At 48.3% G+C, this 12,893-nt stretch overlaps 2 protein-coding genes across 2 annotated transcripts in view; one reads left to right on the top strand and one right to left on the bottom strand.

Annotated features, from left to right (window-relative positions):
• Nucleotides 1–84: 84 nt before the first annotated feature.
• Nucleotides 85–12,384, bottom strand: RAB11FIP1 (RAB11 family interacting protein 1). Its single transcript, XM_072357134.1, has 6 exons — nt 11,988–12,384; nt 8,900–9,342; nt 7,651–8,437; nt 4,800–6,659; nt 4,099–4,204; nt 85–3,030 (listed from the first exon to the last, which is right to left on the bottom strand). The coding sequence occupies exons 1-6, from the start codon at nt 12,326–12,328 to the stop codon at nt 2,812–2,814; spliced, it is 3,756 nt and encodes a 1,251-aa protein (XP_072213235.1). The 5' UTR covers nt 12,329–12,384; the 3' UTR covers nt 85–2,811.
• DDHD2 (DDHD domain containing 2) overlaps nt 861–12,893 on the top strand; it is a 66,126-nt gene continuing 54,093 nt past the window's right edge. The window contains exon 1 of the mRNA XM_072357138.1: nt 861–871. The gene's annotated coding sequence lies outside the window, so the exon portion shown is untranslated. The remainder of the gene's footprint in view (nt 872–12,893) is intronic.

The following is a 12,893-nucleotide window of genomic DNA, read 5'->3' as shown; positions in this document are numbered from 1 at the left end:
TCAATTGGGTGCTGTTATCCAGAGCCAGCATCACAAACCTGGGCTCAATAGACACCCACAGCAAAGGGAAAACACAACCATAAGGACGTTGGAATGAAGGTATTTTTTATTGTAGTGTTCCACAAAACCAAAGGGCATTTAAAAACAAACCCGCGATAAAAGGAGACCATATAAACAGGGAAAAAATACATTGAGGTCCTTCAGTAATCAAGCAATAAAATGCACTCCATTCTTAGGGCCCTTAAAATCAAGGTGAGCGCCCCCTTACACCAAAGCAAGGCTTTAAACAGGCAAAAGGTTATGAGGTTTGTGCCACGTTTTCACAGCTGTGGAATGGAATGTGGCTCATCCAGGAGCGCTGCCTGCAGCAGCACCTGTCACCACGTGGGATAACCCACAGTGCAGAGAGGCCGTATTGCCTCAGTGGTAGTGGTTAACTGGCAAAGGACAGTACAAGGTTTAAGGCTCTTTAAGGAGAGTTATTAGCATACGTTGCTATTTTGTTCCTGTGCAGAACCTTGAATGCACAAAACCCTTCATGGGATCCAGACTGCAAAGAGCAGCATCGCAGACTGCAAAGACACACAGCACTGCTAAAATGAGATCCATAAAAGCACATCAGGCCCTTCCTCAGCCCAGCGTCCAGTGCTGACTACCAACAGCAGCACCTGTGATTCAGAATGGTTACGATGTTCAAAGGCACTGCTGGTTTTCTGACTATATAATAATCACAAAGTAGTGAATAAAAAGAATAAAACCTAGAAGACGAGTTTATCTATGAGGTATAAAGAACTATTTCTTTGCAGAGATCCGAGGGGAGGAAGCAAAGCACTCCTCCATCCCGCTGCTATTTCAAGGCACGGGGAGCAGCATCCATTCCCAGCAACACCAAGCAGCGCCACCCAAAGGTACAGCTCAGAACCTCTGCATCTCAGAGCCACCTTTCACACAAGAGGGTACAGAAAAGTACCAACCTGGAGTCTGCAGAGACTCTTAAAGACACTTAAAGCAAAAGGTTTTGCTTCAACTTGGGTTTCTCACGCAGGAGAGCTTTGATTGCAAGGGCAGACTTCAGCAGTCGGCCTGATTACAGTAAGAAGACATGATGAACAGCATGCTTTGAGTTTCCAATCAACGTGTTACATCCCTAGGATAATATATTAACTACATTTCCCTACAAAAATACAGTATTCGTTTGAGAAGTCTCCAGTAATTTTCAGTGTTTTATGACAATAGTTAAGATTATTAAGGCTACTAAGAGGTTAATAATCCCTCAATAAAGTGCTTTGCTGTAGGAAAACTGTGTTAGAAACTCCTTTCAGGCTACATCAGGAGTGACCTCATTAATAGATTACCTCAACCACAGAAGGCAGCAGCACTCACTGTGTTCCTGTGCTACACATTCATTTAGTATTTCAGCTTGCTTCCAAAGCAATCACGGGCTCTGGTAAACTTCAGAGCTGCAAAGAAATCCGGCTCGTTGACCTTTGACAAGAGATAACAAAAAAAATAGAGGCATGTTTCACTTTCAGTGGAGAAAGGCTGTTGTAGTGGCTGCTTCAGAGCCCTGTGCTGCCATTCTCTAGCTGAGGTGATGGTGAAAAGTACCTGTCTCTGCTGAGCTGCAAAGAAGCCACACATTAAGGAATATCTGATTGTCTTGCAAAGTCAGCAACATGAAACCTTCATTCCTTTCTGAGCTCAAGTCATAAGGAACACAACGAGAACTGAGAGCTGATACTCTTGACTGCTCCCATCTCAGGGGGAGAGCAGAATTTGGTTCCTTTTCTACACTGAACATAAGAAAAAGAGATGAGTTTTAAGCCCGATCACCCTTGAAGGCTGCTCCAAAATTCAAGGCACTTACATGGAATAAACTATGATGGTACGACACCAAAATTGTCACGGAACTTTCATACAAGAGCCCCAGGCCATGAATGTGTACAGTGAAATCCACGCCAGTTCAGGACTGCAAGGCAGAATCCAGGTGTTTGTACCTTTGTCTTCCCTGTTCAAACAACCTTTGAATCAGGAATTGAAGTCCAGAGGAGAACATCTTCCAACACAACGTACCGTCAGCCCAAATCCATTGCTACTCCTTATTGCTATGGTAGACAAACGTCGCATGACATCTGTGATTAAAACCCTGTATGTAAACCTTCCCCTTGGAGAACTGCTTTGCTTATATTGTATCACTAATTTCACTTTGCTTCTTCCTTTCCAGTCTGAGGTTTAATTTGCATTCTGCTTCAGGACATTAATTGCTTTTAAAATACAGCCCACTCAGCTCTGTTCTGAAGTATTCATCTTTGGACTCCTCCAGTGTAGTTGTCAAGAGATAAAAGCAAAAGCAATCAAATCCTCAAGCTCTACTGTAAGAGATTTTATATTGCACTACAACTTGGGATGCAGACAGACGAGTAACTGATCTATCAAAGCTGCTAAAAAACAACGATGTAAAACCTTCAACAAAGGATCAGCAGTGCTTTGCTGGCAAGGAAAACACACAAAACAACAACAAACCCTTCATCCTTCCTATCGCAATCAGACTTTGGATTAAATGCCTGAACAAATCTTCCCAAATAATGGAAAAAGACCAAAAAAATAAATACGGTAAATGACTCTACTTCTGGGCTCCATATACAAGAGCTGATGTAAGCACTACTCCAACTGATGGCTGCTCAAGCCAGAAACAGAAAAGAGCTCATTGTCTGCAGGCAGCACAGCAGTACCACCTACTTCACGTTGTCTCCTTATTAATCAAACTCTGCTGGCAAGAATTCAGCCCTTTGTTCGACGTCCAGAGAGCTCCTACATCTTTCCAGCTTTTCTGTTTCCAGAAGTTGAAACACGAAGAATGTTTGGGGTTTCTTCCATGACTCTGACAAGCAAGTTATCGATGTAGTCTTCAAGCTCACGCACCTGGAGATCCTTCTTGGTAATCGTATCCTTCTGTTTCAGGACCAGCTGGATCAGCTCATCGTGTGTGAGCTGAGCATAAGCATAGGCAGGATCCGAAGGACTGTATTTCTGCAAAAGAAAGGCAGGGTTGTCTCACACGAGGGCATTGCAGACAAGAACTGAATGCTCTCTGGGAGATGGTTTGGAGTTCAGGCAGCGAGGAACTGCTTTACATGTCCATCTGCCAACACACAGCTGCTCCTCAGAAGTATTACCGTGCTTCCCACCTTTGTAGAGCTACATTCAATCTAAATGGCATTTTGGAATGCTGCTCATTAAAGCTTTATGATTGCACAGACCCAAAACGTGCTGAAAACCTGGGAGGTCAAATTCAGGTTAAACAGCACAAACCCTCACGTAGGCCTGAGGCATTTCAGTCTTCTTCAGATTACCACCACAATCACACAGCACAGTTTGTCTGAAAACTGCCTTTAGCTCTTAAACTTGACAAACACTTTAACATGTCAGTCAATAGCATTTAAATAAAACTTCTTCTTTTCCACTTGTACCAGAAGGAGGCACTGCAGGATTAGCTTTAGAGGTCTCCTGAGACCAAGGTTATCAATAAAATAACCCACACTTTAAATCTGAGTGGTTATACAAGCTGCACAGCAATGCTTTCAGGAAGCAGAGGATATTAATACAACACATTACAAGGCAGCAGCCACACCAAGGATACCTTTTCCCCATCTTTAAGATCCACAAACTTACATCAGGGCAAAAAGAAGCTTTGCAGACTAATGATGTTTGCATATCAACAGTGATTAATTTGCTCAATCTTTCCTGCTGGTCCAAGTTATGCAGCTCCTGCACGTCACAAGCAGGACCAGGGCAGCACAGCAGTGTCACTCAGAGCTGCAACTCTGGATGTCCTGCTCACCTCTGGGCAGTCAGGCTGCAGCCCTCTATCCCCTCCACTCAGAAACCCCTGCACAAACAGGAGGCTCTGATGCTATAATTGATGAGTTGCAAGAAAATAATAAAGAATGCCCCCACCTCCAAGAAAGGACAAAAGGAAACTGCACATTCCCCATGGTCTGAGCACAAGCACAGTTTTTCTGTTTGAGATACACAACAGGAGACACGATCCTAAGCAACGTACAGGAGTTGAGTTTGCAGTGCCGCTCTCCACCCTACCTTTATGTTCATCTCAAGCAGCTTCTCATTCATAGTGCTGATGACATTCAGGTCTTTGCTTTGGGATTTATTCGCTGTGGTATTCATTGGCTTCACAGGATGAAGTCTGTAACATTACAAAGGGCTGGTGTCATTCATGCAGTACACACAACACTGGCACTACATCTTCAGAGTGAAAACAAATACAGTGAAAAACTGGGGAAAAGTCCTACTCTGCACTCCCTCCCACTCGAGAGATAAAAGATTTGACTTTGGGAAGATAAGGCATCTCTGCCTCAGCTACAGGCTTCTCTAAGTGCACTCCAGTTCTTTCTACTGTCTTTACTGACTTCAGGCATTAAAGATAAAGGAGTAACAAGTGAAATATATCCTGAACAACATCACAAAGGAAAAGCAAGGTCAATCCACAGGAGAATGCAGTAATACCAGCTGTTATTGCCATCTTTTGTGCACCAGTAAGTGAGTTCTTAATGAGAGCATATTTGTGGTTCTTGCAAAATACCGAATGCTTTTGCTATCCTGGGACACACAGGTAGTACAACTTATCTGATCTGACTTTGTGCCATAAAATGTCAAAAGGTGTTTTAATTGCTCGGGATTTGTGGTGCTGGTTGTAACAGAGCAAGAAAAGACAAAGCTCACATCAGAAGCAAGGCTCTCAGCACCGAGATACCTTCGATGCAGTTCCCATGTTCTCTCACCTGTGCTTAGGAGACATGGTTTCACCACTCTGCTGAGTTTGGTTAGGGTACGTTTCAGAGGGTGAAACCCATGCCTGAAGAAGCTTCTTCTTGCCAGTATTTCCTGCTTTATCTGCGAAGCCCTCTGCTGTTGGCTTTTTCGGAGACTCTGCTCTCTGACTTGGGGTGTCAGAGGAGAGGGAGGGAGAGGAGGAGCAGGGCTGGGAAGAACACGACAGGGAGGAAGAGGAAACAGAAGGCTCAAAGAAGTCACTCTCTGCACGCTCCCCAACACCAGTATCTATTACTTGCTTCTCAAAACAACTACTGTGCTCACTGGAATGAGACGTCATACCTGAGTCAGGTGCCTGCTTACTGACTCCACGGCCATGCCCTCCTGCATGCAGCACAGGCACAGCACTTCCTCCTCCTGCAGACAGAGTTACGCCACCTGCAGCAGAGCTATCAGAGCTCTCCTGCTGGTTCTCATGCAAAGGTTTTCTATCTACAGACTCTGAAGTGTTCTGATCATCTGCAGCAATGCCGTGGTTTTCCTGACAGTCACCCTGCAGCTCATCATCAGAGCCTGCCTCAGGAATAGCAGGAAGGGCAGCCAGCCTCATGCTGTGATCTCCAGTAACTGAAAGGACAGACTTTAGATTTGTAAGAGAATCAAACAAATCCTCGTCCCCTTCCTTTCTCACAGGTCTGCTACTGCTGTCAGCTCTGAGCTTTACTGGTGGAACGAGAGCTGTCACTGAGCCATTCTGAGGGAGGCACCCAAGAGCACTAGGGGATTTCTCATTCTGTAATGCAGAGCCCTCGCCCTCCCCTGAAGGCCCAACACTTAACTCATCAGCCTGAGAAACTGGGGGATATTTCTGCATTAAAGACAGCCGTGGTGCAGGCTGTGGTGTGACAGCCCACTCCCTGCCAGCTCTCCCTGCAGCAGCTTCCTGATGAGGCTGCACGTGAGCACTGTGAACTGGGTTCACAGATCCTACTGGAGATGACTGGTTTGTATCAGGAGGAGCATCCTGGGGATCCGATGTGGCTGAATGCTCCTCCCTCCTCTTCTCACTCCATACCTCCTGCTTCTCTTGGAGCTCACTCTCAGAGGAAGGTGGCTGCTCAGCACTGTTCTCTGTAAAGAGCACTAACTTGCTTCTATCTAAAGAAGTGCCCACCTGCACAGAATCACACTTTGAAGCCACACCAGGGTCGACAGAAGGAGTGCCAGGAGGGTTTGCTACAGCATTTACATTATGAGTTGAAGCCACATTCAAAGAGCTCCCTGAAGCAGTGACAGCAGAGTGGCTCAGATCAGCAGAAAGTCCTGTTGAGGAATTGTCTCCATCACCAGGAAGGCCAACAGGGGAAGAAGCAGTGACAGCTGTGAGACCTGGTGCATCCACACCCCATCCAGTCTTGGATATAAACGGATTATTGCCATTAAAATGACCACCAGAATGGAGAGAAGGTACAGGCAAAGGAGACATGGAAGCATGTGCATCAGAGCCTTCAGGACCCCGACCCCATTCAGAAGCAAAAGGATTATTGCCACTATGAGAGATCTGCCCCTTGGGAGCAGAGGCTGCAAGGTGCTGGGATGAAGGGATGGCAACATGGTCAGAACCCAGGGCTGGAGCTCCCCTGCCCCAGCTGGGATTAAAGGGGTTCTTGCCACTTAAATGCTCTGCAGTGAAAGAAGGATGAGACGCAGAAGTAATGCCCTCAGAGTCTGGTACTTTCTGTTCCATTTTAGAAACAAAGGGATTGTTGTCACTATTGATGTGGTGCAAAGACAGATAAGCAGGAAGGGAATCAGGTGCAAGAGTAGGAAGAGTGGCTTTGGTTTCCTCCTCTGAAGACAGGCCCAGTCTGCAAAAGGGACAAAAAACTCGCATGTCACCTGTGGATGCAACATGAAGCAGCAACAGACAAGCTTCAGCACCAGACTGCACCACTGCCTGACAATGGAGATAAATTACACAGCAGGAGAGCCAGAAGCCTATCTAACTCCAGTAAATATGCTTAAATGCTCCTCACAAACACCTGGTTGATGTCAGAATGCTTCTGCTGCCATTTGCACACTCAGATTACTGCCATGTCTGCTTTTAAAGCGCTACCTCAACTTCTGCATCCCAAGCACTTCCATTAGTAAGACACTTCATGTGCAAGATGTTTAAACAGGAAGAAGCACTGAAAACAGAGAGTCAGAGGCAGGCAAAACATAGCCTTATTAGTAAGACAAATGTATTTACACACACATATATACACAGAGATATATATATATGAAATTACATATGGACAACCAGACATATGAAGGAGCAGAATTTCCGAAAAAGCCTTGAATACAAATGCCATAGATACACTTGCTGTTGCTGTGAACAATGTCAAAAGCAGAAGGGCTCCAAGGTTAACTCTTTTGAAGACCACAGCAAATAACAGAAGGGAGAAGCAGAGGTGTTAGAACTGATATTTCAGCCCTTGGATATGTTCCAAGCCACGCAGCTCTGACAGAAGAATGTTAGTTTCTGCAAAAAAGAGCCAGCAAGAACCTTACCCCAGAACCTGAAAAGATGCTTGCACTCAGAGAGCTGCTATTTTGGCATCACTTATCAGTAATATCCCTATATGGTAATATTCCTATATCAATCTATTTGTTCATATTGAAAAACTAACCAAAATGATTGTGACCAATGGCAAGCTCCAAGCCCTCAGGAATCCCCCTCCCCCTGAACAGCACGCTGCTGCTGCGTGCAGCACATCAAGCTCAGAAGTGCTGCTCTGTGCTAGGAAGCACCCTAACTAAACCCACAACCACTGCATGTCACTATTTATGTCAGCATCTGAAGCAAAAGCCACTGACCTGGGTTTGACAGCTTTGGTCTTTGCTGGTGCAGCTGCTTTTTCAGGTTTCCGTTCTTCCTCAAAAGGGTTGAGTGGCTGCTTACTTGTGAAGGCTTCTGGCTGACTGTCTTCTGAAGGATTTCCTCTGCTTAAATCTGTTGGAGGTTCAAGACGTTTGGTCTCCTGTTCGTTTTTCTCTTCAACAGCTTTGTTCTCCTCTTCCTTCTGAGTTCTGTCCGGAATACTTTCAGCATCACTGGTTTTGGCTGCTTCCTTCTTCCCCGTGACCAGGGAAAGCAAGGCAGACTTTTTCTGGTCCGTTTTTTTGGTCTCTTTGGTAACCTCAACACTCACAGGAACGCTGGTTTCTACATATTCCTCACTGCTCAGCAATTTGTATGATGGCAAAGACAGAGCTTTAAAGGTCTCCAAGGATGCAGACCCAGACAAAGCATTGCTTGGAGACGTTCTTCCCATCTCCTCAGGTCCTTTAGTAGACCTGGAAAAGAGGTTCTCTTCTGAAGCAGAGACCTGCTTCTTCCTGAAGTTGCGAGGAGAGGGGGAAGAAGATGGAGTGCTGTCCTTCAGGGTGTTCTCTTCCATATAAACGTGACTGCCATTGATACACAAACTGGACTTGGAAACTGGATCGTTTTTAGATTTAAGGCCACTAAATAAAGAGAGCCCTTCTTTCTTGGTGTTGCCAGCGGTTGGTTGGTTTAGCTGCCTGATGTCCAAAGTTGCTGCTTTAATGTGTTTAAATACAGAAGGAGAGGACTCCTCATCTAGAGCAATTTCAAAGGTTCCTGGAAAAAAAAAGAAAAAAATGGGGAGAAATTCAAGATTTCTCTGATGCTTGCTGTTAACTCAATAACTGATCACAGCAACAATGTGAGTGCAACTAGACTGGCCACATCCACATCCTCTGGGTCCCTTAATGCTGTCAGCCCTCTGCACACTGAGCTTTTCAGTACCTACAACCACCAGATATCCACTACGGAACCACACCACTGCCATGTGCAGGTTATGCTCATGGCTTCTAAGCCAGCCAAAGGTAAGCTTAGCTTAAGAATGTCTGCTATCCTCAGTACCTGCAGACGTTCCAGGTCAGACTGGATGCAGCTCTGAGCACCCTGATGGAGCTCTGGTGTCCCTGTTAATTGCAGGGCAGTTGGACCAGATGGCCTTTAAAGGTCCCTTCCAACTCAAACGCCTCTATGATTCCATGGCTCTGAGCACAGCCCCATGCATGCAGGCTGCATACTCACGTTCTGAGGTTGGAGTGGTCTCCAAGTCCTCATCGTCCCACTGTGGACTGTAATCCTTGGGCCTGAGACCAACTCCGGCAGCCACAGGCTGAGGTGTGGGCAGCACCGACATGGATTGCGAGAGGGAACTCTTCCGCAGGCCAGGTTTGGAAAACAACGTTTTGAACTTGGATTTCTTCTTTTCCTTCTCAGATGCTTCATCTTCACTATCAGCTGGGGAGTGCGTCGTGCTGGGCACGATGGCTGAGGCTGTGTCAGAGAGCCCACTGCTCCGCTTCCCCTTCAGCTTGTCCTTCAGTTTGCCAAATGGGGAGCGGGTCTTGTCCTTCATGGACAGATCGAACATGCTGGCCGTCATGTTGCTCCTCATGAACTGGATGTCCACCTCGATCTCTCCTCTCTCCTTCTCCTTTTTCCCTGGTTTGGAGCGTAGTTTGTACCACCTGCAAAAAAACAACGAGATTTCTTTCCTGAACAAGCTCCCCAGCCACACCAATAGCTTAACACAGGGTGCTGATGTTATAAGAATGCAAAAAGCCTACAGTGTAGGGGGGGAAAAAAAAGCAAAACCTTTAAATCTTACAGTGACATCACTGTCATATGACTGCAGAAACCATGTGAAAACACTTCTGATTGTGAAGAGAAAGTTATTAGTGAAATCTGTCTTTTTGTTTGGGTTCAAAAACAACACATGGGATGCACCGTCAGTCAGCTCTGCCACATTTTTTTCCTCAGGCTTCCTGAAATTCAGATTAAGGCTTTGAAGTGGGTGCAAAAGGAGCTGCTGACACTGTACCAGAAAGGTTACGCATGCCTCCCACACCCTCATACCTTTCATTCCAGCTCCTTTTCAGCAGCTATGGTAATGCTTCTTAAGCTCAAGAACCCCTAATCAACATAGCAAGATCCAAAACAAGCCTTACAGAACGTCTGGGACTTCCACTCAGCTCTGTGAGAGAACAACTGGGTCAAACAGGAGATTTGCTACAGGCAGAGCCTTATCCCCTTCTGAAACACAGCACAGAATGGGAACCAAGCTGCATACCCAGAACTTGCCTCCCTGCACCGCACTTGCTCAGTTCCTGCTCCACACGTCCTCCTCAATGACATTCAAAGCACAGTAGTGCCAGCAAAGGGAAGTTATCAGTGCTGCATGCCAATGTATTTGTTTATTTTCTGTCTATTGAGAGAGCTGTAATGTCCTCACTCCACTGAGGTGATAGGAAGGATACATGGAGAACACTGACATTGCGGAGGAGAACAAGAAGAAGCCATTTGCTTTGAAGAACAAAACAAAGCAGAGAACGAGTGAAGGCTGCGGGAAGCTGGCACCTCCCTGGGCACCCCTCTGTGCCCATGTTTGATCCCAGTGAAGCACAGGGCAGATTCCATTCTACATCATGTAGTTTCCAGGAGCTGCCCGTATTTGCATAGGCAAAAAATAAATAAAATAAAAAGGTTTTATTTTAGCTGCAGACAACCAGCATCGTCAGCCACTCTCAAACATAAGCAGTGGTTCTGGCCAGCACCCAGATCACAGCACGGGGCTCAGCAGCAGCCCCTGATGCTCCGTGCCATCACAGCACCTACATGATGATGGAAGGAACAGGCTCCAAACAGGAAAGCAAGAGCAAATCAATGCTAGTGATGAGGAATAGCACCCAAGTTGTATCTTTCCATCATTTTCCCATGGTCCCAACACAAAGAAAGGGGCCCATGCTGACTCGCTGACCTCTGCTGGCTGTAAGCACGAGGCTCTGTGCGTAAACACATTACAGCCTGACACAGGACTTAATGATAGGCTATGTGCTAATTAGGACTTCACAAGCTTTGTTAACAAATACGACCCAGACCGGATTGCTGACCAAACCGGTGTGAACAGCACAGGAGGAAGGTGACTCAGTGCTGCCTCAAACCACATCACAAAGTGCTGGCACTACCCCACAGCTCCAGGAACCACCCCAGGGGTTCCAATGCACCGCACCACTGTGTACGTCCAAAGGTGCAAGTATGACACAGAGCTGCACTGCCTATTAAAGGAGACACCTTCCTGCTCAGCACCTAACAGCCAGCAGTGACATGAGCCCATATAACGCCGAATTAGCTGCTCTTACACGCGATTAAGCTCTGCTAAACGTTCATTAAGATGAATCCATGAGTGCTGGCTGCGCAGTGCCTTCATTCCCTACCCGAACAACGTGCTGTCAGTACAGAGAGAGAGTTATCTGAACTATCATTGCTCTCAGTGTGACCTGCTGGCGCTCACATATAAATACTTAAAGAGGAAAGCTGAGCACAGCCCTGAGGTCTCGCTGTGATCACCAGCAGCGCCACAGCAGCAGGGCACAGAGCCCCATTGAGCTCTACATCATTGGGTCCCCACTGCAGCCCCATGGGATGGATGGGTTCCTTCAGGCGGCCCCAGCAGCCCCGCAGTGCTCTGAGCTCCCCACAGGCCCACTCAAGTCCCTCTAAAAGCCTCTCAGGACGTACTCATTGAGCTCTACATCATTGGGTCCCCACTGCAGCACCACGGGACGGATGGGTTCCTTCAGGCAGTCCCAGCAGCCCCGCAGTGCCCTGAGCTCCCCACAGGACCACTCAAGCCCCTCAGGGCCTACTCAGAGCCCCATTGAGCTCTACATCATTGGATCCCCATTGCAGCCCCACGGGATGGACAGGTTCCTTCAGGCGGCCCCAGCAGCCCCACAGTGCTCTGAGCTCCCCACAGGACCACTCAAGCCCCTCTAAAAGCCTCTCAGGGCCTACTCATTGAGCTCTACATCATTGGGTCCCCACTGCAGCACCACGGGACGGATGGGTTCCTTCAGGCAGTCCCAGCAGCCCCGCAGTGCCCTGAGCTCCCCACAGGACCACTCAAGCCCCTCAGGGCCTACTCAGAGCCCCATTGAGCTCTACATCATTGGGTCCCCATTGCAGCCCCACAGGATGGACAGCTTCCTTCAGGCGGCCCCAGCAGCCCCGCAGTGCCCTGAGCTCCCCACAGAACCACTCAAGCCCCTCAGGGCCCACTCAGCGCCTCCCAATGACCCCCCGGCATCCCTCCGCAGTGACACCGTCCCCTCACCTGCAATGCCGCCGCCCTCCGTCCTCCCTCAGCGCCGCCAGATCGACCTCGGCTCGGCCCAGGAACTTATCGAGGCCTACGAGCGCGCGGTGCTGCACGGTGAGGCGCAGCACGGCAGGCCGCGGCGGAGGCGGCAGTTCGAACGTGGCCTCCTCCCGCCACAGCGGTTCGCCCTGACAACGCTCCGCCACCGATGTGGAGAACTTATCGCGGCCCACAGCCATCACGGCGTAAGCATCGCTGCCTCCCTGCCCTTCGGCTGCCTTGGATCGCAGCCCCCGAGCTCGCAGCACCGTCACTTGGACGTGGGTCGGCACCCAGCGCGGGGCCGGGGCCGACATGGCGGCCGGTGCGGAGCGACGAGGAGCGGAGCGGAGCTGCGCGCTCCCGGCGCGGTGTTGTGTGCGCCCCGCGCTGAGATCTCGCGAGATGTATGGTGTGGGCGGGGCTTAGGGAAAGTGGGCGTGGTTTGTGGTTGGTGGGCGGGGCCTGAGCGTGCAGCGTGCAGGTGTGTGAGTACAGGTGTGTGAGTACAGGTGTGTGAGTACAGGTGTGTGAGTACAGGTGTATGTGTGTGTGCATACAGGTGTGTGTGTGCATACAGGTGTGTGAGTACAGGTGTGTGCATACAGGTGTGTGTGTGTGCATACAGGTGTGTGTGTGTGCATACAGGTGTGTGCATACAGGTGTGTGTGTGTGCATACAGGTGTGTGAGTACAGGTGTGTGCATACAGGTGTGTGTGTGTGCATACAGGTGTGTGAGTACAGGTGTGTGCGTACAGGTGTATGTGTGTGTGCAGGTGTGCGTGTGCATGCAGGTGTGTGAGTACAGGTGTGTAAGTACAGGTGTGTGAGTACAGGTGTGTGTGCATGCAGGTATGTGTGTGTGCAGGTGTGTGAGTACAG

Source organism: Excalfactoria chinensis, chromosome 25 (genome assembly GCF_039878825.1).
Source record: "Excalfactoria chinensis isolate bCotChi1 chromosome 25, bCotChi1.hap2, whole genome shotgun sequence".
Classification (NCBI taxonomy): Eukaryota; Metazoa; Chordata; class Aves; order Galliformes; family Phasianidae; genus Excalfactoria; species Excalfactoria chinensis.
Note: the sequence above shows the minus strand (reverse complement) of the source record. Positions and strands in the feature narration are given on the sequence as shown.

What these genes read in the sequence shown, in the direction of transcription:
- RAB11FIP1 (XM_072357134.1), bottom strand. Translation starts at nt 12,328, where the DNA reads ATGTCGGCCCCGGCCCCGCGCTGGGTGCCGACCCACGTCCAAGTGACG. An exon ending in GGAGGGCGGCGGCATTGCAG is followed by an intron (nt 9,343 to 11,987) that starts GTGAGGGGACGG and finishes GTTTTTTTGCAG; the next exon opens with GTGGTACAAACTACGCTCCA. An exon ending in ACCATGTCTCCTAAGCACAG is followed by an intron (nt 4,205 to 4,799) that starts GTGAGAGAACAT and finishes GTAATGTTACAG; the next exon opens with ACTTCATCCTGTGAAGCCAA.